At 35.8% G+C, this 14,325-nt stretch overlaps 1 protein-coding gene across 3 annotated transcripts; it reads right to left on the bottom strand.

Annotated features, from left to right (window-relative positions):
- Nucleotides 1-660: 660 nt before the first annotated feature.
- On the bottom strand, nucleotides 661-12,509 carry PJVK (pejvakin). Of its 3 annotated transcripts, XM_072341252.1 has the most exons (7): nucleotides 12,412-12,509; nucleotides 9,504-9,678; nucleotides 7,019-7,214; nucleotides 5,024-5,165; nucleotides 4,260-4,377; nucleotides 2,733-2,837; nucleotides 661-1,588 (listed from the first exon to the last, which is right to left on the bottom strand). In XM_072341252.1, exons 4-7 carry the CDS (start codon nucleotides 5,114-5,116, stop codon nucleotides 1,287-1,289), a joined length of 618 nt encoding a protein of 205 aa, XP_072197353.1. In that variant the 5' UTR covers nucleotides 5,117-5,165; nucleotides 7,019-7,214; nucleotides 9,504-9,678; nucleotides 12,412-12,509; the 3' UTR covers nucleotides 661-1,286. The 3 variants fall into 3 exon arrangements, with proteins under 3 accessions (XP_072197353.1, XP_072197351.1, XP_072197352.1); XM_072341250.1 differs by lacking the exon at nucleotides 12,412-12,509 and having other exon boundaries at nucleotides 9,504-9,741; XM_072341251.1 differs by lacking the exons at nucleotides 7,019-7,214; nucleotides 9,504-9,678; nucleotides 12,412-12,509 and having other exon boundaries at nucleotides 5,024-5,306.
- Between the last annotated feature and the right edge of the window lie 1,816 nt (nucleotides 12,510-14,325).

Here is a 14,325-nt window from a genome sequence, read left to right as displayed (position 1 = left end):
TTAATAAACTGGCTAAAAGTTAGAAACTTATAATACCATGTTTTATTTGAGGTGGAAGAGAATAGGAGATATTCCTGTAGAAGCATAAGTATAAGTATTTATCTGGGCATCTACTTTCCCTCGCTTTGGAAAAAACACAAAGCAGCAGCAGTGACAGTTAATACATGGTCCTTCTACAGTTAATAAAATAAAGTTAATGTTCCTGTAGTTAACATACAGTACTGTTCTGTTTATGCAGGTGTCATCATAATACTTGTATAACGTTCTTTCCTACTGAGGGGAAATGATCATTTATTTCAACATGGAAGAATCAGGTGTGCCTACAGTGAAAATGGCAGCTCAGGCAAAAAACAAACAACCAACCCAACAACCAACAAACTTCCACATACGGCTTTATCCTTAAAAATCACTCTAAAACGTACAAACAAATTTTGTTTTCCTGTTTCAACATAGCAATGGCAAAGCTTGAACTGTACACAAATCAACCTTTCTCCCCATCTCTGCGTTGGCTGTTGTTGTGTAGTGCCCCCTGGAGTATATATTCTAAACAACAGTTTATTTTTTGTGACTGAGAACTACTTAGAAAAACTTCAGCCTGCAGTCTAGCTCAAAGGATTTCGTTCTGTTATCTTCTTAAATTTCCTAAACTTTTCCTGTTAAACATTTTTCTTCTGAACACATAAAATGTATTAAAGTCAAGAGCAGTTGTATCCTAAAATCCAAATGCTACAGGTAAGCTGGCTGGTACTTCTCAGTAATGACATCCTAATATGAAACTCCTATCATCAGTTTTAGTAGTTCCCTTTTGTAAATGAAACGTTAGACTGAGCTAAGTAAGTTTCAGCATGTTTTTTAATCTGATACTTCAATTAAGCATTAATGAGAACACTAAATTATTAACAAATATTCTCATTTTACCATTATATGCCAGTGTAGGTAAAGGCAATGTTTGAAGGCTTCAGAACAAGTTTGTGTAAACAACTTCTTTATAGGTAAGTTATAGCATATATTTTGACATTAAAATTCATTTTAAAAGTACATCTTTCATCATGATAAAGTATGAAGGCACTAGAAAGATGAAAAGCAAAATGTCAGGGAATGCGTTAGAACATTTTCAAGTGATTAAGGTCATTATGAAGCAAATAAGTTGAAAACAGTAGTGTAATAAAATATTTTGCACTTCCAGTGTTTTGCATTTAACCCATCTGAGTCACATGTAATAACTTGAAAAACTATGTGGCACAGTTATGCCCGTGTCTGTAACAACAGGCACTTACCTAGAGTAGTTACTTCACTCTCTTATGCCAGAGGTCGAAGCAGGGCACGGCATGCAGTCGTACATACTTATGTCCATTGAAAGAACACTCTAGGCATCCATAGACTGTTTCTCTTTTAGAACTTCCCATTCCACAAAGGACACAAGGACCTTTGGGGATGTTGTTATTAAGTAAATTAATTCGAACATGAGCCCCTTCTCTGAGATAGCTTGTAGAGAGATCAGTCATGCTTGCAGCTTTCTCATAGTAGTCTGTAAAAAGGTCCTCCAAGTAACCATCAGAGCTAGGGATGATACTCACTATTCTTTTATCTGAAAAAGAATGCACACACAGAAAAAAATCACCAAAAATTTGTCATTGCATTATGAAGCGTTTACAAAACAATTTGTGAATCAACTGATGGAAATAACAGCTGATTCATGAATCCATTCTAAATATGCTGCACCAAAGACCACTTCCCATCAAAAGCCTTGGATGGTGAAAACTTTTCTTTAATCTCACAAAAGACATTGGCAGAAGCTAGAATTACTTTTTATATTTATATGCTGACCTCCTAGCATATTTCTGAGCATCCAAACATCCCAGGAGAATGTCGCTTTCAGATTGACTTGTCTTTTTACTCTCTTTTCAGGGAGTAATGAGTTTATGTTGGATAAACAACTTTTAGGCAGCTACAGATAGTGAGGTGTACTGTACCAACTGGAGATTGGTTCCCTTAGGGTAGACTGGAACACAACTGAAGGTTTGGGCCACAGGAGCTCTTTGATCAAGAATGGGGTACAACAGAGCAAGAACATCTGTACTGAGCAGCCCTTAGAAGGATGTGTTTGGTACTCTTTCAGATTTGCAGCCTTCCTCAATACTTAGCCCGAGGTGTGTTAAAAGTATAGGATCTTGCTTTATATTGATTACAACAAGTTCCCGAATTTGAGTAGTATAGAGTCAGAGGTATCCGAATGAAAATGCAGCCTACATACAGGGATACTATTTTTGGTGGTTCTGTTCACATCCAAACAAGATAAGAGAACTACAGTGGCCTCTTGCCAATATCCCTGCTGTGTGATGATGCAGCCTAAAGAGTACATTCTAATATTTAAATGAATATTGTTTGACACTTAAACTTTGTCATGAAGCATACGTCCTCAAATATTACTTATCGATTACGACTTGGATACTCCATGTAAAATATGAACATACAAAATAAGTTTAATCTTAACAGATTAATACTTTATCATCAGCCATCAATTTTTAAGATCTTTAGTTCTAATGAACAGCAATACTGCAAACTTAAATACAAAAAAGACTGTCATAATAAATTTAATCACTTGAAAATCATTTCTGTACAGAACGAATTAGTTAGGTATACTTTGCCTTAAAATTTTCCTATTTAAATGTTCATCTTACACACAAACTAAAAACAAAAATACACTTCTCATACATTATGCAAAGACATACTTCGATGAAAGAGATTGTGCTTCAATCTCCTTAATTTGTTCATTGTGGATGATCCAGATTTCTCTTTTTCAAATCCCCCCTTTGCAATCGGAGTCACACACAGCTCTGTAAAAATTAAATGTGAGCTTTTAAAAGAACGCAATAGCAAAGCAATAGCTGTACAACACAATTTAATATTCTGTTTTTAATCAATACTAGGTTGATAAAGTAAGTGGGATTAAATTAATCTTTGCTAATGTTTTTTAATGGCTAGTAACACTTCATAATACAAATCTGTAAACAGTAATAGCACAGAATCAAATGATACAGGGCCAGTGGAAATTTTAGCTTGTTGGTAGCTTTCAGCTTACACTCTCAGAGTTTCTGCATGATTTAAGGAATTAAGACTGCCAATACCATAATAACGGAACGCCTGTATCTGAAGAAGAAACATCTCTTTGCAGAGACCTCTCATTTGAAACTAAAAATAAGAAATTATAAGCGAGGCTGTGAGTTCCTCTCTTCCAATGCAGTATCAGCTGAAAAACATGACTTTTAAAATTCAAAGTGAGTACCAGCTTAAATAAATTAAGAGAAAAACTCAAAAGTAAAATATATGAATAATTGACTGCATGAAACTGAAAAAGCCAAACCTCAATTGATAGCTCTTTTTAATTATGCAGATACAAATACCCTCTTAATTAATTCATCATTTCCTTGACTTCAGCAAGAACTCTATTTTTGCACATATTCCTACCATTGCATCAAGGTAAAATAAGACACTTAAAAAACTGGAAAATTATATCGAGATACTATTTTGTATTATCTCGTACTTCTAATCAGGTAAGTCTGAGCAGTTGGGATTCTATTTAAAGTTTTTACAAAATGGCAGCGGTATCTCACAGCTCATTAAAAAAAGTGCTTTAAAATGCAGAGTCTCTGTCCTGAAATGTAAACACTGTATATACTCAAAGATACTTGCAACTTCAAAAGCAGATACTGCTGTATAGATCTGCAGTGGTACAGATCACTTCCCTAATCTTTCATCTTGCTGTTTAAAGAAAGCCACAATCTTAAGCAGAGTCATGCAGTTCCTGAAACAGTTTTGAAAGACCCAACAACAACAGTAACAAAATTCCTCCTTTTGTTTAAAAGTCCTGCGCATTTTCTTCTTCATTTAGGTCTCTTACTTTCCCATTTTATGCAAAAGTGACCAGATAGTCTTTAAAGGCTAGAAAGTATGTGATTTTTTGTTCCTTGCTAATGGAGCACTGTAGGAAGCAAAAATCACAATAATAACACAGTCTTATTATTTTTGAGAAATCTTTCCATGCCAGCCTATTTTTCTTTAACTGTCTTGTTCATCTTTTAAAGAATTGTTTCCCTTAGATCTAAATTCAGACTATTAGAGTGCTTAAAATTAAAGCATATTCATTTTATGGAATTGGGGCCTATGCTTATCAAGAGCAAGAAAACTGTTTCAGAAAGTAAAACAATCCACTATGAACAGTTGCAGTAATGACACTAATAGTAATGCAAGTGACTTACCAAAATTGCCATCCAAACGAATAAAAAGTTCAAATACACTAAAAGCAATTGTTGTATGCGCAGGAAAAACAATGGCTTTGTCCCGTCCTTTGTTATTTTGGTCTTCAATTATGTGGAACTATAATTTTGAAAATCATCAAAAGAAAAGAAAAAATCAAATCAAAATGAAAAATAAGCAAAAATACTACCTCAAATTTACATATTGAAAATTACACTACCAGGAGGAATCTTTGAGGATCAAATTTCACAAATAAGTCAGTAATCTAACCTGCAACAGATCTTGAAAATCACTTGAATGATTCAAAGGGCAAACCTCAGAAGAAGATTTGAAAGTTCAAATGTATAAATGAGAGAGAGGAGGAGGGAGGGAGAGATGGGACAGGGAATAAGAGTCAAGTCTTAAAATAACAACAACCAAAAGTTGTAATGAGCTGTAGAAGATCAGTACAAAAAGGAAGAATAGGTTATATGTTCCTTAAACTTTCAAACTGAAAAGAAGGAATGCCCAAATCTTTGCCAAGACTTCACCCCAAACAAATGGCTGTCTAGCCATCCTTCCGTGCTTTCCCCATCCCTCACATAAGCAATGTGAATCAAAGTCCAAGTTCTCATTCACTTCACATCAGTGCAATAAATCTCATTTCTCTTCAGTAAAAGAGTTTACTTCAGTAAAAATGCAATCAAATCCATCCATACAATCTATAAAAATGACCTTGTTCTTTGGCTTGTCTCTTAAGTTACAGAACTTTGTCAAACATGCTTACCCTCATTGTCTCTCCACGCATCCCAGTATGAACAGTTAATGAGCACTGCCTTGTTGTTCTAATGCTTTCCATGACTACACACAGAATCTCCATCCTACTTTTTCTTGTTTGATGGACTAGACAATGATCAAAGTTTATTTTTCTAAAATCAAGAGGAAGATAAGGAGAAAATTCCAAGATTATTAGCATTTAACAAAGCTTCTTACATAATTAGGAACTTTAAATCAATAAATAAACGTATGGGAAATTGGTTATCACAGCCTGAACCTCTAATCAGATGAAGCAAGTGTCTGGTCAGCTGTGAGAGCACAGGTGAGAGTTTTTTTTTAGCAGTGCTCCCAGAAGGGGTGGACTTGACTCCACCTCCTCTAGACCTCATTTAAGGGCTGACCACCACTAAGGCAGCATCTCTTGGAGATTGTTTCCTGGTGGAGATTGCCTCAGTGTTTCTCAGTGAAGGCATCTGTATTGGTGAGTTTTTTGTTATAAATAACCCTTTGAATATTGGTTACCACCTTTGTATCATTCCACCTTACAATAAATCAGCATAACTTCTGTCTCATTGCTATAAAACACTTGACTGAAAAGGTTTCTAGGAACTTCATGTTGATCATGTTAATTTTCAGTGTCTGGGAACAAAATCACCAAAAGATTCAAAGAAAGCCAATAACATACACATGTTAAAGAAGTTACATGGGATATCTTGAAAGATTTTAAGTCTGACACTGTAGATGCTGTAATTACTGACAGTAAAGAGGTATCAACACACCCTAATTAATAATGTTTTTAAAAATAAAGTTGATATAATTCTATTGATTCATATTAAATATATTAATCCTTTTTTCAATATAGTTATGAGTTTGATTAGTAATAGTTTTCATGCTCTATCTTAGGGCTTCTATAAAAGCTTATGATAGTGAATGTTTGTTTCAGAAATTTAAAATGATACCTAGATCTTGGTATATGCTAAATAAATTAAAACTAGCTTACTGATAGTTATGGACTATAACTGCAAAATACTATATAATCTATAAATACAGAGTGATCATCAAACGTGTTCTTCTAGGAGAATCTCCAAAGACACTGGCTCTTAGTCTTACATTTTTATCTGAAGCCTAGACCAATTTTTCCAACTGACCCCACCTCAAGTTATGACAAAAGTAAGATACAGAATAAGAGAGGTTGTGGATACCAAGTGACTCTGCTTGGTAAATAACCACTAGGAAACAAACATATTTGAAAACACCAAATGTAACACCAAACATAGTGTATACTTTACTGAGTTGCAATACTTCACTGGGATGACACTGTGGCTAAGGGACAATCACTGAAATATGAACTAGATATTATTGCCTAGAAAAAAACCCATTTGTGCCAACACAAGAGTGCCACTGATTTCAGTTTCAGTGTCCAGAGCTGAAGAAAAATGTTGGAGAAAAGTTTTACGCTTATAGGAGTGCCACAGAAGATTACTAAAAACTCAATCAAATCTATTTACTTTCTAAATTAAAAGTTTGGTAAACTACCTAATAAAATCTTGAATTATTTACATTAGAAATAATTTTGGCAGTATCTCCTTCTAGTTCATCAAACGACAGCACGGCAATCAACCTATCTCCAAAAGCTGAAGGTGGCTAACGTCATTTGAAGTCAGTTTCAAATCTGCAGGTAGTATGGAATAACATACATTGGGTCTTTGGTGGACTCTTCCTCTCTAGAATTTTTTTTTTTTTCCTGAAAGATGCACTGTAACTCAAACAAGAATTCATTCAGATAAATTCTATGCTTGTGTTATACAGGAGGTCATGGGTCTAATTGAAATGGTGATCTTAAGACTCATTAGACAGACAGTTAAAGTACTTGGAAAACATGCAATTTTGACTACTACTGATGGCCTACAAATAATCAAAACCTAAAAATTTCTGCATTAATGCACTTTCTTCAGAGAGGCAACCTAATTGTATAAAATATTACTGTAGAACCGAAATACACAACCTTGAAGTAAGTTCTTTAAGCAGTGTCGGTACTTCAACCTCGTGTTTGGTCACTATGCCAAATGAAGCTTTAAAGGCGATAGAATCTGATCCAGCAACATCAAAACCAACATCGTTGATTATCTGATTTCCTCTTCTACCATTGAGTGAAACATCCGATTTGTCTTCATAGTTGAGCAACTGGTAGGATGAAACACCTGAGTAAAAGAAGATAACTATTTTGTGATGAAGATTTGAGCATAGTATTTTTACAAAGTGTTATATACTTATAACAGCATATTTTAATTATTTGAAACTTGCTTAGAATAAATGTAATAAAGAGAATAAGTTATTTGTATTCTGCTGTTCTGATAAAAAGATCACAGCTGTGTGGTGTGCTTGTTTATCAGTGTTTATCACTGATCACTAATGGAAAGAGAGAGTGCAGGAACTCAGGCACCTCTCTACTTATTTGCAGAACTGTGCCCATACTCCTCCCACATGGGTTACGCCTAAGCATGAAATGATGATTAGGGCTGTTTTTACATTTCTGTGTTTATCAATATTCTCCTGTATCATGAGAAGCAAGATAAACAGGTAAGCTGTGTTCTGAGTGCAGTGATAAAAGCTCTGAAACACAAAGAAAACTACATAGTAAAGACTGCACAGATTGTGAAATTAGGAATAAAGAGAAAGATAACATGGTTGATACACACATCATATCTTGATACCTAACAACTTGTTGGAAAGACTTTTTATGCAGAGGCAATTTTTCTTGCTTTCTAACTTGTAGGACAAAGTGGTTTTTTAGTTTGCTTGTTTTGTTGGAGTTACATTTACATATTTCCTGTGTAAAATAATGTTAGGAAAATCTGAAAATTTCTAGATGTAGAACAAGTTAACCACGCACTGCTTTTCATTTTTACAATACAGGTCTGCTGGTAACATTAATTTTGCCTTTTAGCTGTTACCTAGAAAATCTTGACATGGTTTCCATGTGTCCCTAGAGATTTTGGAGAGTGCCAGTTTAATTCGAAGGAAAACAACAGATTAATTCTAATTCACTCAAACATTTCTGGTCATCTATTACATAACAACAGGATAGGTAACAAAGCATTTTTATAATGCTTTCTTTATAACCTTAACTATGTTTCCATTATACTAACAGAAAACCATTAGAACACATTGGTTGCCTGCCAAATTAATACAAACTGGGCAGATAGATCAGTGGATTAGGCCTCCAATTATTATTATTTTTTTTCTTATTCTTTGGAGCTTTTAGGATAAAATAACATTAGAATGCCACCTAGAATTATTCCTGTTTGTCTGTATTTTTAACAAAAAAACCTTCATATATTTTTCATAACATAAGAAAGACTGCAATGCTTGTATTTGTCACATAAAAAAAAAAAAATTCAATTACAAATCTCTTTGTTCACATTAAGGGACAATACCTTTCAGCACATGACAGCTAACCTTTGCAGAAAAGACTCTGTAATGAGATTTTGCAACCTTTTCCTCTGACTTCTTAAATGAGAATTTAACTTCTTTTTCTTCATTCAGGACAAGACAGGTGGCTTGTTCTGAATGCAAGATAAGTAGGATTTTCTTCATCTTGTTTGCATCCTGCAATCACCACTCTGTGGGGTCAGCAGAAATTTCTATCTTCCTTTGCACATACCATTTTTTTCTTAGTAGAGTTTTTAGTTCATGTACTTGTTGTGCAATTAATACCTTTATTAAAACATTCTTAAAAATAAATAAAATTAAGCAATTAAATTGTTTTGAGAAATCATATCATGTAGTTATAAATTGCTCAGACTCTTTAAAGGAAAGTAAGAGAAAATACATGCAGTATAGCTCAATTTTTACACCTACTTCTCATAGAATCTTAAAACGTTTTGATATTGCATTGAAAAGACAAACATAGTTAAACTCTTCAAATATGAGAAAAACATTACAAATGTGAAAAACAAAACAAACAAAAAAAAATACACTTATACAAAACCTATTACTTGTTAGATTGCTGTCATTAAATGCTTCTGCTTATTCAGAGTCCAGCTCAGTACATGGGATCACAAACATGAAACACCAGCCAAGCTTAGGTCACTGCTACCTATTTAAATGTGAATATATAGAGAATGGTGAAAAGTAAAATCAAATATTAAATAGCAATTAATCAACATGCACCAATCTGTCTATTATGATTTGTGAGAAAAAAACAGCCCACGAGGCTTAATGGGATCTGTTAAAAAATATTGTTTTGTGTTTCTTTTTTAATGTAACTGACTTCTATTATTTTTTCACAATTTTCCTGAAAGTTTTTTTCTTTTTTAACCACAATTCTTTTGTTTTTCCCTAAATATTTACTAACTGACTAAGCAAAATTTTATTGCACAAGTACTGAAGAACCATTATAGTAACTGCACAGATCAAACCACGACCACTGGCATGTAACAGTGGGAAAACATGCATTTTTCTGCTTTGAAGATAAATAGAAAACTTACCTGCAGAAATTTCTTTCTCCCCTTCAAGAATGTCTTTTAATGTGAAAGGTGTTGAAGCGAATTTAGATTTTTTTGAAAGCAAACATTTTCTTTTCTTGATCACAAGGCTGAGAGGTTGGTATTTATCGGCTTCACTGAGGCTGGGCACTGGCACTAGTCTTCCTCCGTCACCAACCTGTTTAACAAAGTTTTTGGTTGCAGCAGCAAACATATTACTACATTAGAAATGATAATAACAAAAAGCTCTGCCTCAAGTGTAACTTCCAGATCCAAAGCCCATGTTTTTCTTTGCTGTATTCTTCCAAATAAATTGCTTAGAGGAAGGAAATAAAATAAAATAAAATTAAATTAAAAAAAAAATCAAGCTGTATTTTACTTGGAAATACTCAACAGCATCTGAACTACCCTGCTCTAGGAGTGCTGCTAAAAACCTTTCTCAAAGACCTCCAGCTAAGCTCTCTAGTTCTGCATCATTAATAATGCATGACTAGTGTAAACTGATAGGGAAATGCTTGTCCTTTCCACCTCAGTTTAATGCCACTATCTGAAAATCAAAATTACAATCTTAGAACAAAAAGACTGCAGTTTCTCTGATCTTCAGCTTCCTGCTAGGAGTCACTGACATGTCGCTGCTTATTGCAGCCTTACTGCAGCCACATCCTGGCCTGTTTTTCCAGCAGCAGCAGGCAGAATGCTTCAGTTACAGCTTTCTGGCAGCAACAGGTGTGTTACAGCAGTGTTTCCTTTCAGCAGCAGCTGCACAGCAGAACCTGCTCAAGCTCAGCTTAGCAGTCGGTGGCATGAGGCTCAGTGGTACCATTCTGGCCAAGCAAGGCTGAGGACAACAGCAGATGTAGAATCATGTAGATGTCGTACTTAGGGACTTGTCTGCTTGCTCTAGAGAGTACTGAGAAATGGCAACAAAATACTGCAGCTCAGCCTGTCATTCATATTCCGCTAACAACAACAAAAATAACACCAAACTCTGTGCTTATTTAGTCAATCAAAACACGTTAACAAAACTTGAAAGGCTATAAAGAGAAACAAATTCTTAAATTAAAATTGCCCGTTCCATCTTGATTTTGATTGATTTCCTATATATCTTATAATAACTTCTTGACAGGATAATGTGTCTTCTACAGCTTATTAAGCTCGGCTAGCACTGTTTATTCAACGTGCATTTGTATGTCTCTCGCTTAGTATGAGGCCACAGACCATACTCAGTCTGATCCAGCACTAATCCTGTATGTAATGAGCAGTTTCATTGGATATGCTTGCACGGTACTTACCTTCCTTCTGTTATTCTTATACTACAGGTAGAAAACTATGTTATCTTTGCTATTTCAGAAAATGTTTACTAACTATGCATGTCTGAGTGAAAACTAAGTTAAACTCAGACAGCATTTCCCTTGTAAAGCCCACATCACTTTTCACTTTGGCATAGAAATAGGTGCAATTACTTACCATAACTCCTTAAGTACCTTTGAGCTAGATTACATATACCCACAGTTCTTCAAAAAGAATAATAATAAAACAACTGGTGTAAATATTCAATATCTAAAAGCCAGTAAAATAAAATAAAATACTAGTGAAAAAATTCTTGGCAAATTTCATAACTTCCCAGCAGATGTCATGAGCCTAAAAAGCAAGGGTCCCAGCACCATAAGATCCTGTTACATTATCTAAGGTAACAAAATGACATCTATTGGGACCAACTGTGGCCCTTGTGTCATGAATTTATCATTTTATACTATATACCTATTTGTAAGTAGATGTAAAAGCTGCATTCATTCAAAGAGAACAGAGACTAGTTATTAGCTAGAAATTGATGAATTTCTATTTTAACATTAGAAGCATTTTTAAAATTGTTGAATTTTATGTAAAGTCACATAAATGCATGGAACTGAAAACTGTATTATTTTCTGGTCTGGTTTTCTTATTTAGCTTTATTGAACTTCATAAATACACTCTTGGAGTATCGTGTTTTTCTTCCTGGAGGTGGCTGAAGCTGCTAGAGTCTCAGATTGAAGACAAGCCTCATGCAGGGAAAAAAAGGATCTAAATAGGTGAAGAAAGCTGTCTTAGTACCCAGCATCAGCACTAGAGAAACCCAGCAGGAAGGCTGGGTTTCCTTCTGGGAACAAGAGAGTGCCGTCTTTAATACCACTGTAGTTTGTAGAGAAGTGGTGAAACAACATTTAAACATAGCTATTATATATACTGGAGAGCTCATGCTTAGATCATGGTATTATTGGTTACTGATGTACTTCTATTTCATAATCCAGTGGCTTTCCAATCTATTTAGATACACAGGAGAGTGGTCCATGTGTAACCACAACACTCTGTAGTCTAGAGGTGGCCAAGATTAGATTTGTTCTGTTTAGGCCCACCCTGCTGATGGCTTAAGACTCTTAACAGTTCTGCTCAGTATTCTGATCAAGCTTGGTAAACTGTTAACATTTTTCCCCCTTCATTGTGCCGGTTCACCATTTTCTCTTAAGGACAAACGTTTTCTCTCTCAAAGTGCTTTCATCTGAGTTGCAACATGACACTCTTCAGGTAAGAGAGAGGTGTTCTCCTTGTCAGATGGGACTACCAGGCAGTTGGTTCATGCCCTGATCAAAAGAAGAGCATGCTGTAATTTTGTTTTCTGCAGAGCTGACAGCTGCTCTAGGCACAGTTCCACAGGACTGCAGTGAGTGTTCAGCTGTTCCTCTTGGATTTCCTGTTCCTATGGGAATGCCCTTAAAGCAGTTGTGTAACATATGATTCTATCTCTTTTGCTGTTCTAAGCACTTTTAGCATCACTTGATTTTTTTATTATTATTATTATTTTATTTTTTTCAAAGTGGAGTCTGTCTAGTAATTCTCTTGTATAAGCAAAAAACAGCTTAATGCTGTGACTTACGTCCCTCCGGAGCCCAGAGCTGATGATGTGCTGAACTCTGATCCAGCAGTTTGCTGGACACTGCTGTCTCTTGGCGTGATGCTCATAGGGACTGCTGCTAAGAGTAATGACTCACACTTAAGATACCACTGCAGGAAGAAAAGTGAGTTAAAGCCAGATTAAAGCTTTCAGTAGATAACTGCATGCTGGATTTCTTTATTTTCTAGTTTGAATGCAGTGAAACTTTAAATCACTTCACAAATGCTCTTTCAATTATGCAGTATGGGGGAACAATTAAATTAGCTATGGCAGTATTTTAATTTTGCGTAGACTTTATTAAGCTCTCATTTTGGTAAAGCAGTAAAAAAACATAGTCACTGCTTGTGTATCTGAAACTTAATTAGCTCATTATGAGGACCTCTCTGGGCAGCATGATAAATAGACCGTATCAAAATTACAGAGCTCAGAAATTCAAGGTCGCAGCTCATAGGAACCCTAGTCCTGAAATATTTTAATCCCCACATTTACCGTACAACTTACTTGCAGTACCAGATCCTTTCAAATGTTCCACTATTATCTATATTCCCAGGGGTAAAAACAAAAAAACAAACCAAAACAACAACAACAACAAAACAACAAAAAAAAAACACACACACAAAAAAAGAAAAAAACAACAAAAAAACAAACACTGAGAGGCTTTGAGATATAGGTATTTTAATGGACTGTCATGTGCTATGTACATGGGACCACCGTGTGTGGTTTCAGACCAACTAGAAAGGTTCTGAAACAAAAAACTACTTGTCAAGTTTACAGCCCAGGTACTCTCTGAGTGCCTCCTTCTATGCTGCGTCACAGAACAGACTGCAATAACGCACATTTATCATCCATGCTGCACTGCACACAGGAGGAGCTCTCCTGCCAGAAGGGGCTGTACTGCAGTGTGGCACTCACCCAGCAATCAGTGCATTGAAGCTGACCTTTCTGTAAGCTTAACATCGATGAGAAGCTGCAAGATGTGGCGTTCAGCTCACTTCTGTATGTCTTCTGGTTGACCTCATCCCCCATTCACCTTTATATGAGCAGCTTCTGTTGTCTGGATGAAAAGGGAACATGTTGCACAGCTCTGGGTACCTCCTCACTGCCTTCCTATGTGAGCTGCATTAGTGACGAGGAGGGAGCACAGGGATCAGGGTTATGTTCTGCCAGCAGTTTTGTTAGCTCATAGACTCACCTTCAGATTGGAGAGTGTTGCTCACAGACATGCATGTGAAGGCTACTTGAACTGCGCTTCACGTGTACATATTTCTATATCACCATATTAAATGACCACTGCTGGTTGAAGCATACAATATATCCCAACTTCTACTTACATCTAATTACCCTGATTTTATTGGCAATGTTTTGAATGTGCAGATGGCTGTGTTAGCTGCAAAGCACTTATTAGTGAGAAATGCAAAAGCAGTACTCCAGGGAGAGATTTGCTGAGACAGCATGCTTGCATTTAAACCTATTAACTAAGAGGAGAGGTAACATCTTTCATATGAGAGAAATGGTATGACTTTTGTTACATAGACAATACTGCATACAGTGAGGCTACTTTCATCATCTAGTATTATTAGGTTAGTGATGACAAATCTCCTGGAAACAGTTTTCCCAGCATGATTTAATGTAGGCTCACCACTGCCTTTCCTTCGCAAGATGCAGCTCCATGGGTTAAGCCTTTCTGCCAGCATGTGTGAGTGGGCATTGTTGTGCTGGAGGACATCTCTGTGGGCTTGAACCTCAGCCTCCATGAGAATGCAGAACTATAGCTGTGCTGTCATAATATCCAAAGAAAAACTACAAACCAAAGGATTTATGTGCTGTGATACAATTCAGACTAGCCATGCTCGTCTGTCATATGGGCGCCAGTGCAGTTAGTTCACAACACTCCCT

This window comes from Excalfactoria chinensis, chromosome 7 (assembly GCF_039878825.1).
Source record: "Excalfactoria chinensis isolate bCotChi1 chromosome 7, bCotChi1.hap2, whole genome shotgun sequence".
In the NCBI taxonomy this organism is placed as follows: Eukaryota; Metazoa; Chordata; class Aves; order Galliformes; family Phasianidae; genus Excalfactoria; species Excalfactoria chinensis.
This window is presented reverse-complemented; position numbering and strand designations above follow the sequence as displayed.

Excerpts from the sequence above, each read along its gene's own strand:
- PJVK (XM_072341250.1), bottom strand. The coding sequence starts at position 9,714 with ATGTTTGCTGCTGCAACCAAAAACTTTGTTAAACAGGTTGGTGACGGA. Across the intron at positions 7,215-9,503 it reads GGAGAAAGAAATTTCTGCAG|GTGTTTCATCCTACCAGTTG; the intron begins GTAAGTTTTCTA and ends TCTTTTACTCAG. Across the intron at positions 1,589-2,732 it reads GCACAATCTCTTTCATCGAA|ATAAAAGAATAGTGAGTATC; the intron begins GTATGTCTTTGC and ends ATTCTTTTTCAG.